This window comes from Trichosurus vulpecula, chromosome 4, assembly GCF_011100635.1.
Source record: "Trichosurus vulpecula isolate mTriVul1 chromosome 4, mTriVul1.pri, whole genome shotgun sequence".
In the NCBI taxonomy this organism is placed as follows: domain Eukaryota; kingdom Metazoa; phylum Chordata; class Mammalia; order Diprotodontia; family Phalangeridae; genus Trichosurus; species Trichosurus vulpecula.
Window position 1 is genome coordinate 45,263,959 of NC_050576.1, and position 15,031 is coordinate 45,278,989.

Below are 15,031 nucleotides of genomic sequence, written 5' to 3' on the forward strand. Positions count from 1 at the left end.
CTGACTTGGGTAAGATAGTTCCCAGAAATTGACACACCCTATCCTGGAACAATGCCAGAGTTTAGTTGATCATTGTTTTGTGGTTCCAGAGCTAAAGGAATAGACAGTTTCCACCTAGAATAATTTGTTCAGCTTTGGATACTGTATTTTAGGAAGAACATTAGCAAGCCAGGGAGCATCCAAAAGAGTGGTCAGTGGGCTGAAAAGCCTTGATGTCACGTCATGTCATGGAAGAATCAAATGAAGAAATTGAGGGTGTTTAACCTAAGAGAAGACTTGGGGGAAGACATGATAGCCATAGTCAAGTATTTGGAGGATTGACATGGAAGAGGGATTAGACAAAATCACAGAACTCTGAGTTTGAAAGGGACCTTCAGGCCATACTTGAGAGGAATCTTAACTACAACATATACAGCAAATAGTCATCCAGCCTCTTCTTAAAAACCTTCAATGAGGAGGGGAACCCACTGCCTGCCAAGGCAGCTTATTCAACTTTTGAATAGATATTCTGCCTGGTCACAGGGGACAGAACTAGGAGTAATGGGTAGCAGTTTTAGAGGGACAAGCTTTAGTTTGTCTAAGGAAAACAATTAGAGCTGTCAATGATAAACCACAAATCCAGAACAAGGAAGATGAAATTATGCCACTTACCTCCTACAAGAGAGGTGATGGAATTAAAATTCAAAATAAGACATATTTCTGGACATGGCCAATATGGAAATTTGGTTTGTTTGATTATATGTGTTTGTTATGAGGAACACACACATACACATATGTATGTGTTTACGTTGGGCAACGAGAGGAAGAGATAATAAATCCTTGTTAAAAAAAAAATTTAGAGTTGTTTTCAAATAGAATGAACTGCCCCAAGAGATAGTGATTTTCTCCTCCTAGACATTTGCAAAGGCTAGGTGACCACTTGTCAAAAGTGTAGAGAGAATTCTTTCTTGTTCAGGCGTGAGTTGTTCTAGAGGGCCTTAGAGGCCCCTTCCAACTCAGAGACTCTGGAATTGGAGAATAGATGTTATCTTTCAGGTCAAGATTGAGATAGCCTGAAGAGTCTCAAATGTGCCATATCTCTAGCTCACTGTGTTTAGAGTGATGTTGGCTCAACCGCAGATGGTATTTCTGTAGAAGCTCATTTTTCAGTTGATGAGACTCACTGTCCATAGAGACCCACTTGAGATGTAATGCCGTTTTCTGGGAAGAGACTGGGAGTTCCAACCCCTCTCCTGCTTAGCCTCCTTTTCACATCTGAGCCATGACACCTGGAAAGTCAACTTCATTGAAAAACTCTAACCAGCAATCATGTGTACTAGGAGATTAGTGAATCGCCATCTTCACATTAGCATCAGCGACAATTTGCTTTAATAACAAGGGGAGCGCTTATGTGGGAGATAATAGCTACCTACTATAATTCTAGAGAATGAATCTTTGAAGCTGAAATGTTTCTAAAAGTATTTCAAGCTTAAATATCAATGCAGGTCACTCCCAGGATCTTCCATTGAGCGTAAGGAGATTAGGAGCTGGCATGGTGGAGGGGGAGGTACATGATAGTTGGCTGAAGCAATCTACCTTCATTAAGCCTGCTTTCAGGGAGCTCCATCTCTCACCTCCGCAAAAGTAGAAAAAGTGCAAGATTTGGGGCAGATGTGTAGTTGATCCCTAGAGGTGGGGGAAATATTTTGCATAGCCCAAGAAAAGGGAAGGATCAGGGAAAGAATGGATGGAAGGAAGAGATAGATGGGAAAATGGAGGGAGGGAAGGAGGGAGGGATGGATGGAAAGTTATATAAATAACTAAAATAGGGAGGGAGTGAGGGAGGGATTATTAGAAAGGAAGGAAGGGATGAATGGACTGAAAAAGGACAGGAGAAAGGAAGGGATGGATGGATGATGGAAGAAAAGAGGGAGGGAGGGAAGAAGGAAGGAAGGTGGGAAGGAAGCAAGGCAGGTAGATTAAGATTGGTCTATAGAAAATTTTCTTGTTATCCATCTTGATCCTAATGCCTTATAGCCCTTCACAGTTTATGGAGCACTCCAATATGTGTATCTAATTTTAAAGAGTTACCTCCCTCCCTTTCTCTCTTGGATTTTTTTTTCCATTTGTGTCTTGGTTTCCATGGTGGCCCTGCCTTCTCTGTTCCTGTAGTGACAGCTTAATTCAACTTAGTTGGTATCTGCTCTTGGATCTCTATTCCTAGTGTGGGAGAACTCTATTCCAGCCTAGGTGGCTTTGGACTGTTGACAATGGGAATGATTTCTCACTCTCTATAAATAAGGTAATATCATCATGTGCTTTTTAAAGAAATACCAACAGAATGGCTTTCCTTCAACGGACCTTCAGGAATTCCTAAAGGAATGCAGTGGCAGCGAAGAGTACCAGAAACGAGTCCCCACCCCCGTGACCTTTCTCTGCTGCTGTCAGAGGTGGGTACTGCCATTTCCTTGATTTATAGATGTCCTTGGGTGTTCCCAAAAGACTTTTCTCTTGATCTAAAGAGTTTGCTCCAAGACTGAAGCCATGCTTGGAAAACAATGGATTCCAGGGAATCTTCAGTTTCTTTTTCTCCTGGTCACATTGGAAAATGACTATCTCTTATTATGAAATAGGAAAGTGTAGTGTTGTATAAACAGTCAAGTTGAATTCATTTCAACCAAACAAATGTTTATGAAAATCTTTACACATGCCAAGTACTATGGTAGCCTCTGGAAATACAAACACAAAAATGACATGATTCTTGCCCTTGAGAAGCTTATGTTCTGCTGGAGAGAAAAAAAAGTACATAAGCAAATAAAAATATATACAAATTAAATTAATTTGAAGGAGGAGGGAGAAGGTAGGAATCACACTAGTTCCTGGGGAAATCCAATGTGGCGCTTGAACTGAACCTCCACAAGACATAGAGGTTCCAAGAGGGGGAGCATTCCTGGTATGGGGGATAGCATGTATAAAGGTATAGAGATGAGAAGTAGAAGGACTTGGACGGCAGTTTTGGTGCAGTGAAAGAAGCTGGATTTGGAATTAGATGGCCTTGGAATCCCATTTCTGATGCTTACTACTTATGTGACCCAATACAAATCACCTCACCTCTCTGGGCCTCAGTTTCCTCATATGTAAAATTAGAGGAGTTGTCTAGATATCATTGGTTTAATTCCTCTGTGGGAAGGTTTGCTTTCCCCTATTCCTTGTATTTCCCAGCTCTAGCCAGCTAAGCTGTAAATGGACAAGATGAACCCAGAGGTCCCTTCCAACCACGGACCTTGTGAGTCACTTGACCAAGGTTGAGAACATGGGTTTGCTGTGTCCCCTTCTTAGCAAGATGAACCCAGAGGTCCCTTCCAACCATAGACCTTATGGGACACTTGGCCAAGGTTGAGAACATGGGTTTGCTGTGTCCCCTTCCTACCAAGATGACCCCAGAGGTCCATTCCAACCATAGACCTTATGAGTCACTTGGCCAAGGCTGAGAACATGGGCTTGCTGTGTCCCCTTCTATTGCAACAATTCGGCTACCATCTGCTGCAGGGGTGAAAAACCAACACAAGCCCAACAACAAGAATGCTGCCAGCACAGGTTCTTTTGATCGGCTTTACTAAAGAAAGTAACGTTAGGGGGTTAACATTCTAATTTCAATCCAACACACAAATATCATTCACTTAGTTCAGAGGAAAAAGTCAGCACCCTGAACTTCAGAGCAAACACAAACAAATTACAAGCATACATTATAAACAGACCAAATACAATTCATAGTTACCAAGAAACCATCAACATCTGGATGAGCCGGGAGGCTCTTAGAGTGGCTGCCCACAGTCCTGTGCCAACACTCCTCCAGGAGTGAGAGCTTCAAGCAAATAATTCTGTTCTCTTTTTATACACTCTTTAGCCATCATCAAACATCATCTGAGCGACCAGAATTTAGGCTCCTACTATTGGCTCTGGTCTTAGCAGCTCCCCTTAGGACCCTGAAGGCTTCACACCCACATAGGCTTAGCACCTAGTAATTAGGGGTTTGGGCCTGAGGTTTACCGCCTAGTAAGACTCAATCAAAGAGACTTAATTAATTTAGCATTCTAAAACAGTAGAAAAGTCCTAACTTAATTGATATTGCACCTTCTTAGCAAGATGACCCCAGGGGTCCTTTCCAACCATAGACCTTATGAGACACTTGGCCAAGGTTGAGAACATGGGTTTGCTGTGTCCCCTTGCAAGATGACCCCAGAGATCCCTTCCAACCATAGACCTTATGAGTTACTTGGCCAGGGTTGAGAACATGGGATTTGCTGTGTCCTTAGAGATATTTTAAAAGCCAAGGAAATGGTTTCTCTAAAACTCTAGGGCTCTTTTTAAAGTGTTAGCAGAGTGTTGGGTGCTCCTATTAGGAGAGTAGAGCACAAGCTCCTTGAGTGCAGGGATTGTTTTGTTTTTATCTTTGTGCTCAGATTCTAGTGCATAGAGGAGCCTGCAAGGTATTGGTTGAATTACATTGAGTTGAATCAGTGGGTTTTGAAAGCAAAAAAGTATTAAAAGCATTTTCTTTTGGTTTAGAGCAAAGGTCCTTAGTCTGGGATCAGTGAATTTGGATGGGGAAAAATACATCTTTATTTTAACTATTTTCTTCCATTATTAAATTTTAAAAAATATTCTGAGAAGGGTTTCATGTTGTTCAATCATTCTTCAATTGTATCTAACTCTTCATGACCCCATTTGGGGTTTTCTTGGCAAGGCTACAAGAGTGGTTTGCCATTTCCTTCTCTAGCTCATTTTACAGATGAGGAACTGAGGCAAACAGGGTTAAGTGACTTGCCCAGGGTCACACAGCTAGTAAATGTCTGGGGCCAGATTTGAACTCACAAAGATGAATCTTCCTTTCTCTAAGCCCAGTGCTGTTCCAACTAGCTGCCTGCGAAGTAGTTTATAAGCTTCACCAGATTACCAATGGGGGTCTATGGCATGCAGAAAAAGGATAAGAATCCTGATGTAGGAACAAAAACCCAACTGCCAAATCCAAATGTCTGAAGGCAGTATTAGCAATGAACCCTTAATTTGGAAGTGAGCTGGGAGAATGTGAAGCCAAATTCATTCCCTTTCTCATTCTGTCTAGACGTAAGAAACTTTAGCTAGAGGAGGAATGCTGAATTAAGAAGAGACCCCATTCAGATGCTCAATCAGATCTGTCTTCACTGGCTCCTCTGCCTGACTGGGAAGACATCTTTTCCTAGCTGCCTTCTCAGCATTTTGCATATCTCAGGGGTGGGGAAGCTGAAGGGATTTGTTCTGTGAAGTTTGGATTCAGTCAAAGGGCTATACTTGAGGAGGGCCAGACGTGGCCTCAAGGTTGCAGGTTCCCCACCCGTGGTATATCTGATTATTCCAACAGCACCCTGCCTTTGTCCTGAAGTCAGACTTAACAGAAGCAGAGAAGGAGCTTAAAGGCTAGACTAAGTTTGAGCTCAATAGCTCCTTAAATATGCTTAGAAGGTGGTGGTTTCCCCTTAACTAGGGGCTTTCAAATTTCATACATACAAGGTGTTCCTAAAGTCTGGACACATAGGAAAAAATGCATATTTTCAAGAAATGAAATGATTGAAATTTTTAACATTTTATTTAATTGGAATATTAACAAATAACATCTTCAACTTCAAATAACATCATATGATTTCATATTTATATTCCAAGAGTGAATGTGCTAAAAGTGACGTCAATGTGGAGTTATTACATCGAGTTCACATGAATCTTGCAAAGTGCATCAACCTTTGCATCACAAATGATGGAAATCATATTGAAGATGTTATTTGTTAATATTCCAATTAAATGAAATGTTGTTGAAAATGTATTCATTTCATTTCTTGAAAATGTGCATTTTTGCTTATGTGTCCAGACTTTAGGAACACCCTGTAAATGTATGTATGAGTGTGTATCTCTCTCTCTCTCTGTATATATCTATAGATATAGATATATCTGTACACACACATATATGTATAAATTTGCATCAAGTAAAAATGAGGAAAATCGTGAGGCAGCAGCAAAATACCTCCTTTCTTACATCAAAAGACTGAATTCCTATTTGTTTGAGAAAAATAATCTAAACCACCCCTAGGGGAGAAAAAGACAGAAAAATTGAGTTGCTGTTTCAGAGCACAGAACATATTTCTCTGTTAATCAATTCATAGTCTGTCTTGGGATTTGAAATGAGGATATGATTGAGCATTTCCAAAGAATGCCTAGTAAATATGAAATGAGGGTTTCTGAGAAGAGTCGATTTTTAATGACATTTCATCCTCTACGAACATTTAATTGCAGCAGTGAGCTTGGATAAATGCAAATTCATTTTCTTTGATTGGCATTTGGCTCCTGAGTGGTGCCCTATTTGGTGGAGGGCTTTGAGAATTGTGGGTCTGTTTTATTATTTGTTTTTTGCAAAGACAAATACATTAGAGGATGTGGAGGTATGACTTCTGAAAGATAATTGAAATGTCATTGGAGTTTGGCTGCTTAGTTTATACCACCAACTGTCCCGAGGGGTTGTTATTGTGGCGTATTAGAAAAGCCATCTCTTTGCAAAGAACAGCTCCATCCGTGAATGTCCCCAGTGCCACCCATGCTGCCACATCTAACCACTGATGGACAGATGCATGGTGGTTTCCAGATTTGTTGACAGACCGGACAGGAGTTTGGAAGGAGAAGAGGACATTAAATCAACAACCAGTACCTTTTGTGCACAAGACCTATTGAAATGTTGTGAAATAGAAGCTGGAATGAATTGTAGATGTAAGTTTGAGTCTGCAGAAGCAGAAGAGTTGGTATCACTACAGGCGAATAAAGAGCATAGGATCCTAGATCTGGCTTACTCATGTGTAGGTTTCGGCAGAGGGGTGGCAGGGGGGTCTATGAACTTGGATAGGGGAAAAATACATCATTATTTTCACTGACTTTTGAAAAAAATTTCTACATTTGAAAATGCATAAAGGCTGAGAAGGGGTCCATAGGCTTCTTTGGGGTGCTAAAGGGGTTCTTAACACAAAGATAGTTAAGAACTCCTGCTGTGTAGCAATAAAAGGACTTTAGAGGTCACCTAATCCAATGCCTTCATTTTACAGATGGAGAGACTGAAGGGCCATAGAGGTGAATGACTTTGTACAAGGTCATACAGAGAATAAGTAGCAGAAATAGAATTCCTATTGTGAAGACCTGGAGTCTGAGTTTAGCCTTTTTTTTTTTTTTTTGCTGTTGTTAACATTGGGAATGGGTAGATGGGTGGTGATTTTCAGATTTAGGTGGTTTTAGGTGTTGGCAGGGCATCTGGGATATTCTGTAGACATCAAACAGCATAAGCAGGTTTAAGGCTGATGACCACCTGATTTGTCTGTTCATGTGGCAGCAGTCCATTATGGTAAATAAGTTTCCCAAGGAAGGATTAAATATGGTCAAGTTTGAATCTTGGGAGATGTGTGTAACTACCAGGGAAAGAGAAGAGAAACTCACCAAAGACCATAGGATCAAAGGGCCCAAAGGGGCCATTGAGCTCTTCTGAAGGGCTGTGAATTGGAACCCAGAGCAACAAAAAGGATCAAAGAAGAGTTGGGCAGTAACAGTGTCGTGTAGGAGGGAAACAATAAAAGAAGCCTTTAGTTTAACCAGAAAGGTTAAACTGAAATCGGTGACCTTAGTGAGCTTGATTTCAGTGGAATGAGACGAAGAGCTAAGCTCGTGCTAGGGAGAAATATAGGTGCTGGCTGGGTAGAGACAGCCTGTCTTTGAGGTGCTGAGCCACAAATGGACTAACAGTCTCAATCAGCAAGTGTGTTTTGAGTATCTGCTTCGTGCTACGCATGGTGCTAGCCTGTGGGAAGAGAGAGATTGAAAAAGAAGGGGAAGAAGAGAAAAGAAAAGAAAAAATTCCTGCCTTCAAGTTTTTTCATTCCATTGGGGAAATAATATGTATGAGAACTTGAATTCAATAAATTCAACCCAACAAATGTGTGTTAAATTCCTATTGATATATTTAACCCATATATGTAAGAGCTGGGGGTAGGCACCAATGACATAAGGATAGATAAATAGTTTAGTTCTTGGTCTCAAGCAGCTTACAGTCTACTAGAATGTTAATTGCAAAGGCATTGGGAGAGATAATCATACCACTTGGTGTGGTGTGAAGGTGGAGATAAGGAAGAGGCCGTAGTAGGAATTACGGTATGTGAAAAGAGCTGGCGGATTTACACCACCAAGGCCTGAAAGTGTGGGAAAGGAGCCTTAGCTCATAATTCAGCTAACAGGATGAAGAGCTGACACTCTGGAGTCAGAGGCATATTTAGTCCTCAAAGAGTACTAGAAGGTAAGAAAGTTAACTACTCAAGCCTGGATAAGGTCTGAACAAAACAAGAGCAACAAATGATCTTAAGAGATGGTTAACCCAAGAAAATTTCAGTCCCTTGGAAGGAGTATGTAACTAGTCCTTAAAGGTGTATATGTTTCTCTTTTAAAAATTATCTGATGTGTTTGAGAATCAAAGAGGGCTGACCTTAAGTCAGAAAACTCTGGGTTCAAATGATGTCTCTGACACATACCAGCTGTGAAACTGTGGGCCCTTAAACCATCTTCTCTCAGAGGTGGGGATCTGCATTGGTGGATGAATTTTCCATGCCAGGGAGCTCCTCACACCAATGAAATCACAAATCTATGCCCTTCCCCCTCCCCACCATCACCAAAAAAAAAAAAAACCCGACAAAAAGTCCATCTGCATTTAATCTGATGTATTTACAATGCTGAACTATATCTCTTGGTATGTGCTCTTAATTCTCCGAGGTAAGATTTTGAATCATTCTGTTCTCGTATCTTCTATCCTCCCACAACTTCCCCCTCTCTCTGTTACAGGCGAGGAAGTGATGACAATTTGATACTTATTAACTAAGGACCTGCTGGCGAGAAAGAATGGAACTTCAGGCCTCCTTACACCTTGGAAATGCAGGGTGGGACCAGGCCATTGTTGTTGAAACAGTTCTGCAAATTGCAAAGAGACAGTTTGGACCTGTGTCTCCATAAACAGACTGACTTACTGAACTGCAGAGTGGGAAAAAGAAGTTGCTACTCGCTGTTGCCCACTGGCTGAAGGACTGAAACTACTTTTTACATGAACTTGAATTACAAAGAATAGACCACCCATCTCTCCAGGAGCTTAAGTACATTAGGGTAGGGACAACTAATTTTTTATTTTTCAGTTTGTCTTTTTATTTATAGGATGAAACATTTGGCAGGTGGAAATAGGGAGAGGAAGTGAAAGAAATATTGCATATTTCAAAAAGTGTAAAACAAAGATGTTAAAACCACATACATAGAGAGAAGCCGTTCGTGGTGAAGACTAAAGGGAAGAAAAGCAGTGTTTGGGTTGGAAGATGTTTTAATGATTCACACATAAGTGAGGTTGGCTGCTGGACTAAATAGAAAAGACCCCAAACTGAAGACCTGTTTTTTATTTATATATATATAATTTTTAAAAGATTCTTAAAATGAGCTAAAGTAATTTACTCTTATTAGAGACATTTCTTGATCTGTGTTTTAAAAACATTTTTTCTGTGGTTTTTTTTTTTTCTACTTCAATGTTAACTTAGAAACTTTAATCTTAATGGGTTGGCTCGTGTATTAGCTGGAGACTGGCTCATTTGAACCCATCCCTACCATTCAGGTTACTTGGTAACTGCACACTAACCTAATTGAGGGTGGGGGGTGGGGGAGACACGGTTGTTGCATGGACAGCACACATTTTAATGTAAACCAATTCCAAATTGAACACTATTAATGTGCTGTTTACCCTTCAAGTTATGATAACATGGCAATTTGTTAAATCAATAAATATATTTTTTATGACGATTCATGGTATTGCCTAATATGTTTCATGCTAGGATGTCATCTAATCAATGGAGGCAGTAGACTACTCTCTGTCTAAACCAAGGATTTAGATGATCTTTCTCCAGTCAGGTTCCAGACTTGGCGTGCGAGTGCGTGCGTGCGTGCGTGTGTATGTGTGTGTGTTTGTGTGTTTGATGATTGAGTACAAGAACCTAGGACCAATTAGTTAATTTAATCAAATTTCATCCCTTTCCAGGCATATAATATACTCATGCATGTTGGGAGTTTTTCCTTTAAACACACTTTAAAGGCCACTGCCTTTAATCCTCTTTTCCTGGATCCCAGATAGGATTCTTACTTGAAAAAGATTAATGATGGTCTCGCACACTCCCATTATCCTCTGACTAGGACCTTCTTCCAAGATCTCTTTTATTTTGTCTGCCTCCTTGCAGTATTGTCCATTGCTCCCAGTGGGAGAACTTAAAAGAAGAAAAATCTCCCTCAAGGTTCGCCTGCATATGTTGTAACATTGTATTTTCATTTTTTAAAAAAATCCTGACAATTGTAACTTTCCCTCTGTATCATCTGTTCCAAGTTCATTACGGGAAGGGATGTGGGGGTGGGGGTGTGTGCTCTCACAACTCTGTAGTTAATGAGTACATACGGGACAGACCATTCTCCAGTTCTGATTTTTTCCCCTTACTTCAAGTCTCCATTAGGGAAGATCATTTTGAAGGTTCAAAGACACTTCCTCCTTCTCTAATGGTGTAGGTACCTGGTTTATTTCTGCAATTCCCCAGGCTCTTCCCTCTCTTCTTGGCTAACTTTTTTGCTGATAGGGCAACCACATAGCTAGACACAAAGCACTTCCCCTAGACCAGTGCCTTTCAACTTTTTCCATTCTGAGGATACACTTGTAAATTTGTTCTCGCTTTCTTGAACAACATTTGGGATAGCCAAGACTATGCCATCTTTCATGGCCAACACATGCATCATTCTGTGATTATCATAAGTTCATAGATTTAGAGCTAGAAAAAACCTGAGAGGTTGTCTAGTCTGGCTTGTTAATTTTACAGATGACTAAAGAGACTGAGGAAAATTAAGAAATTTGCCCCACATCCTGTAGGTTGTCAGTAAAAGGCGGAACTAGAATCGCTCTTGCTCATTTACCACGTCCCTGGTGCTGGGGACGTAACAACAAACACGAAATAATCCTTCAAGTATTTTATATTCTCTCAACTGTTAACTAGACCACAGAGTCCTAGCGTCTTTGAGATGAGAAGTGACCACATACTTCAATTACAAATCCCCTCTATAATATCCCAGATAAATGGGCAACCAGCCTTTGCTTGAAGACCTTCAGTGTTGTGAAAAATCTCACCTCCTCAGGAAGATTGTTCCATTTATGGACAATTCTAATGGTTAAGAAGACTAACTATAACTCATTGGTTCTGAGGGATAAGCATAATAAATCAACTCCATGTCAGGAAGAATCACTTCTTCTATCACCAAAGGAAAGGATCAGATGGAGGAGCCAGGAGAGAGTGCATTCATAGAACTCAAGAATACCAAAGAACATAGGGAGAGTGACTGTCAAAAGCTACAAAAATGTCAAAGAGAATAAGGATTGAGACAAGGCCATCATATGTACCAGCTGGGAAACCCATTGATTACCTTTTTCAGAGTAGGTTCAGTAGAAACAGACTGCAAGAGGTTGAGACAGGGAGTGGAGATGGAAAGTGGAGCCACATGTGTAGACAACTCTTGGTGAAAGAGACCATAGATTATATAGGATGAAAACTCAAGATGACTACAAGGTTAAGCAAAAACTTTTTTAAGACTTGTGGGGTTGGGGAGAGGGTGCTATTTATAAATAGTAGGGAAGGAGCCAATATATTGAGGGTTGCATAGGGAATGAAGGATAGGCAAGTTCTTTAGGTTTTAAATGGAGTTCAGATTGAAGGCATAAGGACAAGAGTTAGCCCTAGTAAGGAGAAAAGCCATCTCATCCTCTGAGACCAGAACAAAGTAGGGGGAGCAGGTAATGAAGTAGAGGCTTTGGGGGGTGGTGTAGGGAAGGCAGAGGGATGCACGATGTCGATTTTCTCAGCCAAGGAGGAGGTGAGGTTATCTGTGAGAAAGGAGGGGACCAACAGTAGCATGGGGGTGGGGAGGTGGAGGAGATAGCATTTCTCTCTACTGGTCTAATAACAATGTCAAAAAAAAAAAGGAAATTAGTTTATCCTAGTAGGACATGTTCTTAATGAACTCATGTTGACTTGTAGTGATCACTGTTTGCCTCCACAAGTGCTTGCCATCTCTCCCTTTAATAATTTGGGCCCAGATTTTTTCAGGAATCAATGACAAACTCTCTTGAAGAACTGATCTTCTTGCCTCTTTTTAAGTCAGTACAACCTTTGTTGTCTCCAATAGCAGTGTCTTTGCCATGTTCCATGATTTCTCAAACAGTTGAAAGCTCAGTGCCCTAGGACGTGATTCATGATTTGTGATTTGTCAGGCACAAGGGCCTGGAACTCAAGGGGAGATAGACCTTGCTATTCTCTTACCACTTCCTCACTATTTTGGGTATCCTTCAGTCAATTCAATTCAATAAACATTAAGCACCTACTATGTGCCAAGCACTGTAGTAATAAGTGCTGGGGACAGGAAAAGAGGCAAAAGGCAGTCCTTGCTCTCAAGGAGCTTACAACTGAATGGGGGAAATAACATTCAAATATCTGCCTGCCTGCCTATCTAGCTAGCTAGCTATATCTATCTATTAACGTGGTTATATGTATTCATCTACCTATCCATCTATCATCTATCTATCTGTCTGTCTGGTCTGTCTGTCTGTCTGGTTATATCTATGTATCTATCTATTAATGTGGTTATATGTATTCATCCATCTGTCCGGTTATATCTATCTATGTATCCACTAATGTGGTTATATGTATTTATCTATCTGTCTGGTTATATCTATCTATGTATCCACTAATGTGGTTATATGTATTTATCTATCTATCCATCTATCATCTATCTATCCATCTATCTATCATATGTCTGTCTGTCTGGTTATATCTATCTATTAATGTGGTTATATATATTCATCTATCTATATCTATCTATCTGTCTGTCTATCTACAAAACAAGCTATATATCCCTGCTCTCAATAGAGCAGTGAACATTTCTTTCCTTGTCACTCCATTTTGGCACCAAGTTTGCTGGCTATTCACCCTTCTCTCTCGAGGACATCTATCCCATCCCCATCACCAAATATATTAGGAAGGCAGAATTTATGATTTCAAAGAGAATCTCATACGTGCCTGAAAGGTTCGGAACCGCAGGATATAAGGAATTCTCTAGGCAGAAGGCAGAAGAACTAAAGCACGTATTTACACTCCACAGTAACAGGCCCACAAACCAGTGTCCCCATTTTGATATTTTGATCAAAAGCTTCCAGGCCCAATAAGTCCGCCTCACAAGAGTAACCAGGAGGCCACAGAAAAGTGAGATGGTATAAGGCAAAATATACATGCTTCCCCTCTACTGTAAGAATATTACCCACTGGCCTCCAGTCCTTACTCAGCACTCCTCGCTCCATGTGGGTCAGCTCTGCTACCGGCAGCTCAGCTTTGGCTGTAGGCGTCTCAGGCTCCAACCAGAAAAGGAAAAGGGGTCTTCAAGCTGTACTCTCCCCTCTTATAGAGTTTTCGATATCCTCAAGTGCCGCCTGAATGACCAGAGCCGATTGGTTCTTGAGTTGGCCCCTCCCCCTAGCGTAGATCAGGTTAACACCCAATAGGGCATGGCTCTGGAGTTAACACCTCCCCTCAGCCAGCCCCATGACTCATCACACAGGAAGTTCTCCGATTCCCGGAAGAGAAGCAGCAGCAACCAGCAAGGTAAGCTGACTCACTCAAGGAAAACAAAGGCCACTCTGGCCACACTCCACCCCTCACAATGTTCTAGGATGCACAATCCAATCATAATTTAAATTAAATTATACATCCTAGAACATTGTGATCCAATTATGCAGGAAACTGAAACATATCATTCACAATAAAGCAAACATATCATTCAGTGACATTCCCAAATATTGGCTTACGATTCAAATGTGATCCACCCCTAGGTTCCAGCAAGATAATCTCTTCAATCAGTCATCCCCAAAATACTTATTAATAATTCAAATGTCCACCCCTGGTTCTTTGTATCCATTACATAGGATCAGTAATATCATAACAATAGAACAATATAGCAAGGATAACACAAAATGAGTACACAGAACACTATCATCATTCCCCCCCCCCCTCGAACGATTGGGGCTCAAAATCTTGGGGTAAGGGGTGAAGGTCTCATTTTCCATAGCTTCTTCTTGCTGAAATTGGACGTAGAGGTGTCCCTGCCCCAAAGAGTCCCATTCCAGAGGTCAGTTCTTTAGCGAGCTGGCAGGAATTCCAAGAATGCTACGTGCTTAGGCAGTCACCAGAAAGTGCAGGGTGCTTAAGCCTACAGGAGACAGAACCAGTGACAAGGTTAACCAAAACAAACAACAAAAAGAGTAGGCAAGTATGGGCTATTATCCTTCAAATAAAATCATCTCCAGTTTAGTTGAAATTTCAGTTATGCAGAGATCCAATATCAGAGCCAAACTCAGATGGGAAATGTTTCTTTTTAAACGGAACACAATGAGGAAACTAAGCCAAGAGGATCCCACGCTAGATGGAGACTAGGATTGTCCTCCCAGCCTTTCCCCAGATGTACAAGGGAAACCAGGAGGATCCCATCCTAGACAGAGACTAGGATTGTCCTCCCAGCCTTTCCCCAGATGTACAAGCTTTCATCCATTAATCACACAAGGTCACCTTCCCTCTGAGTGGCTTGTGGCAATTACCAGCATCAACCATACCTGTGGGGTCCGTGAATCTAATATTATAGCCCTATTCACGGTAAAATATATGGTTCAGGGGTACGATTTGGTAATTAAATTCCCCTGAATAGACCACTGTTACAGTGTTGTCCTTCCCATGGGCTATGACTTCTGCAGCCTTTGGAATATCATCTGGCTTCTGTTTTACCCATACCTTAGCTCCCAACTTTATTCTATCAATGGAGCAAGCCCCCTTTGCCCCTCTAGTAGTTATTTTGGGAGGAGGGTCAGTTTTCACAAAGGGTATTTTTTTCACAG

At 41.0% G+C, this 15,031-nt stretch overlaps 1 protein-coding gene across 1 annotated transcript in view; it reads left to right on the forward strand.

The window, feature by feature from the left end:
- MCOLN2 (mucolipin 2) overlaps positions 1-9,866 on the forward strand; it is an 83,425-nt gene extending 73,559 nt beyond the window's left edge. Inside the window, exons 13-14 of the mRNA XM_036753272.1 lie at positions 2,308-2,429; positions 8,875-9,866. Coding sequence (XP_036609167.1) covers positions 2,308-2,429; positions 8,875-8,911 — 159 coding nt within the window. The 3' untranslated portion in view covers positions 8,912-9,866. The remainder of the gene's footprint in view (positions 1-2,307; positions 2,430-8,874) is intronic.
- Positions 9,867-15,031: the final 5,165 nt, after the last annotated feature.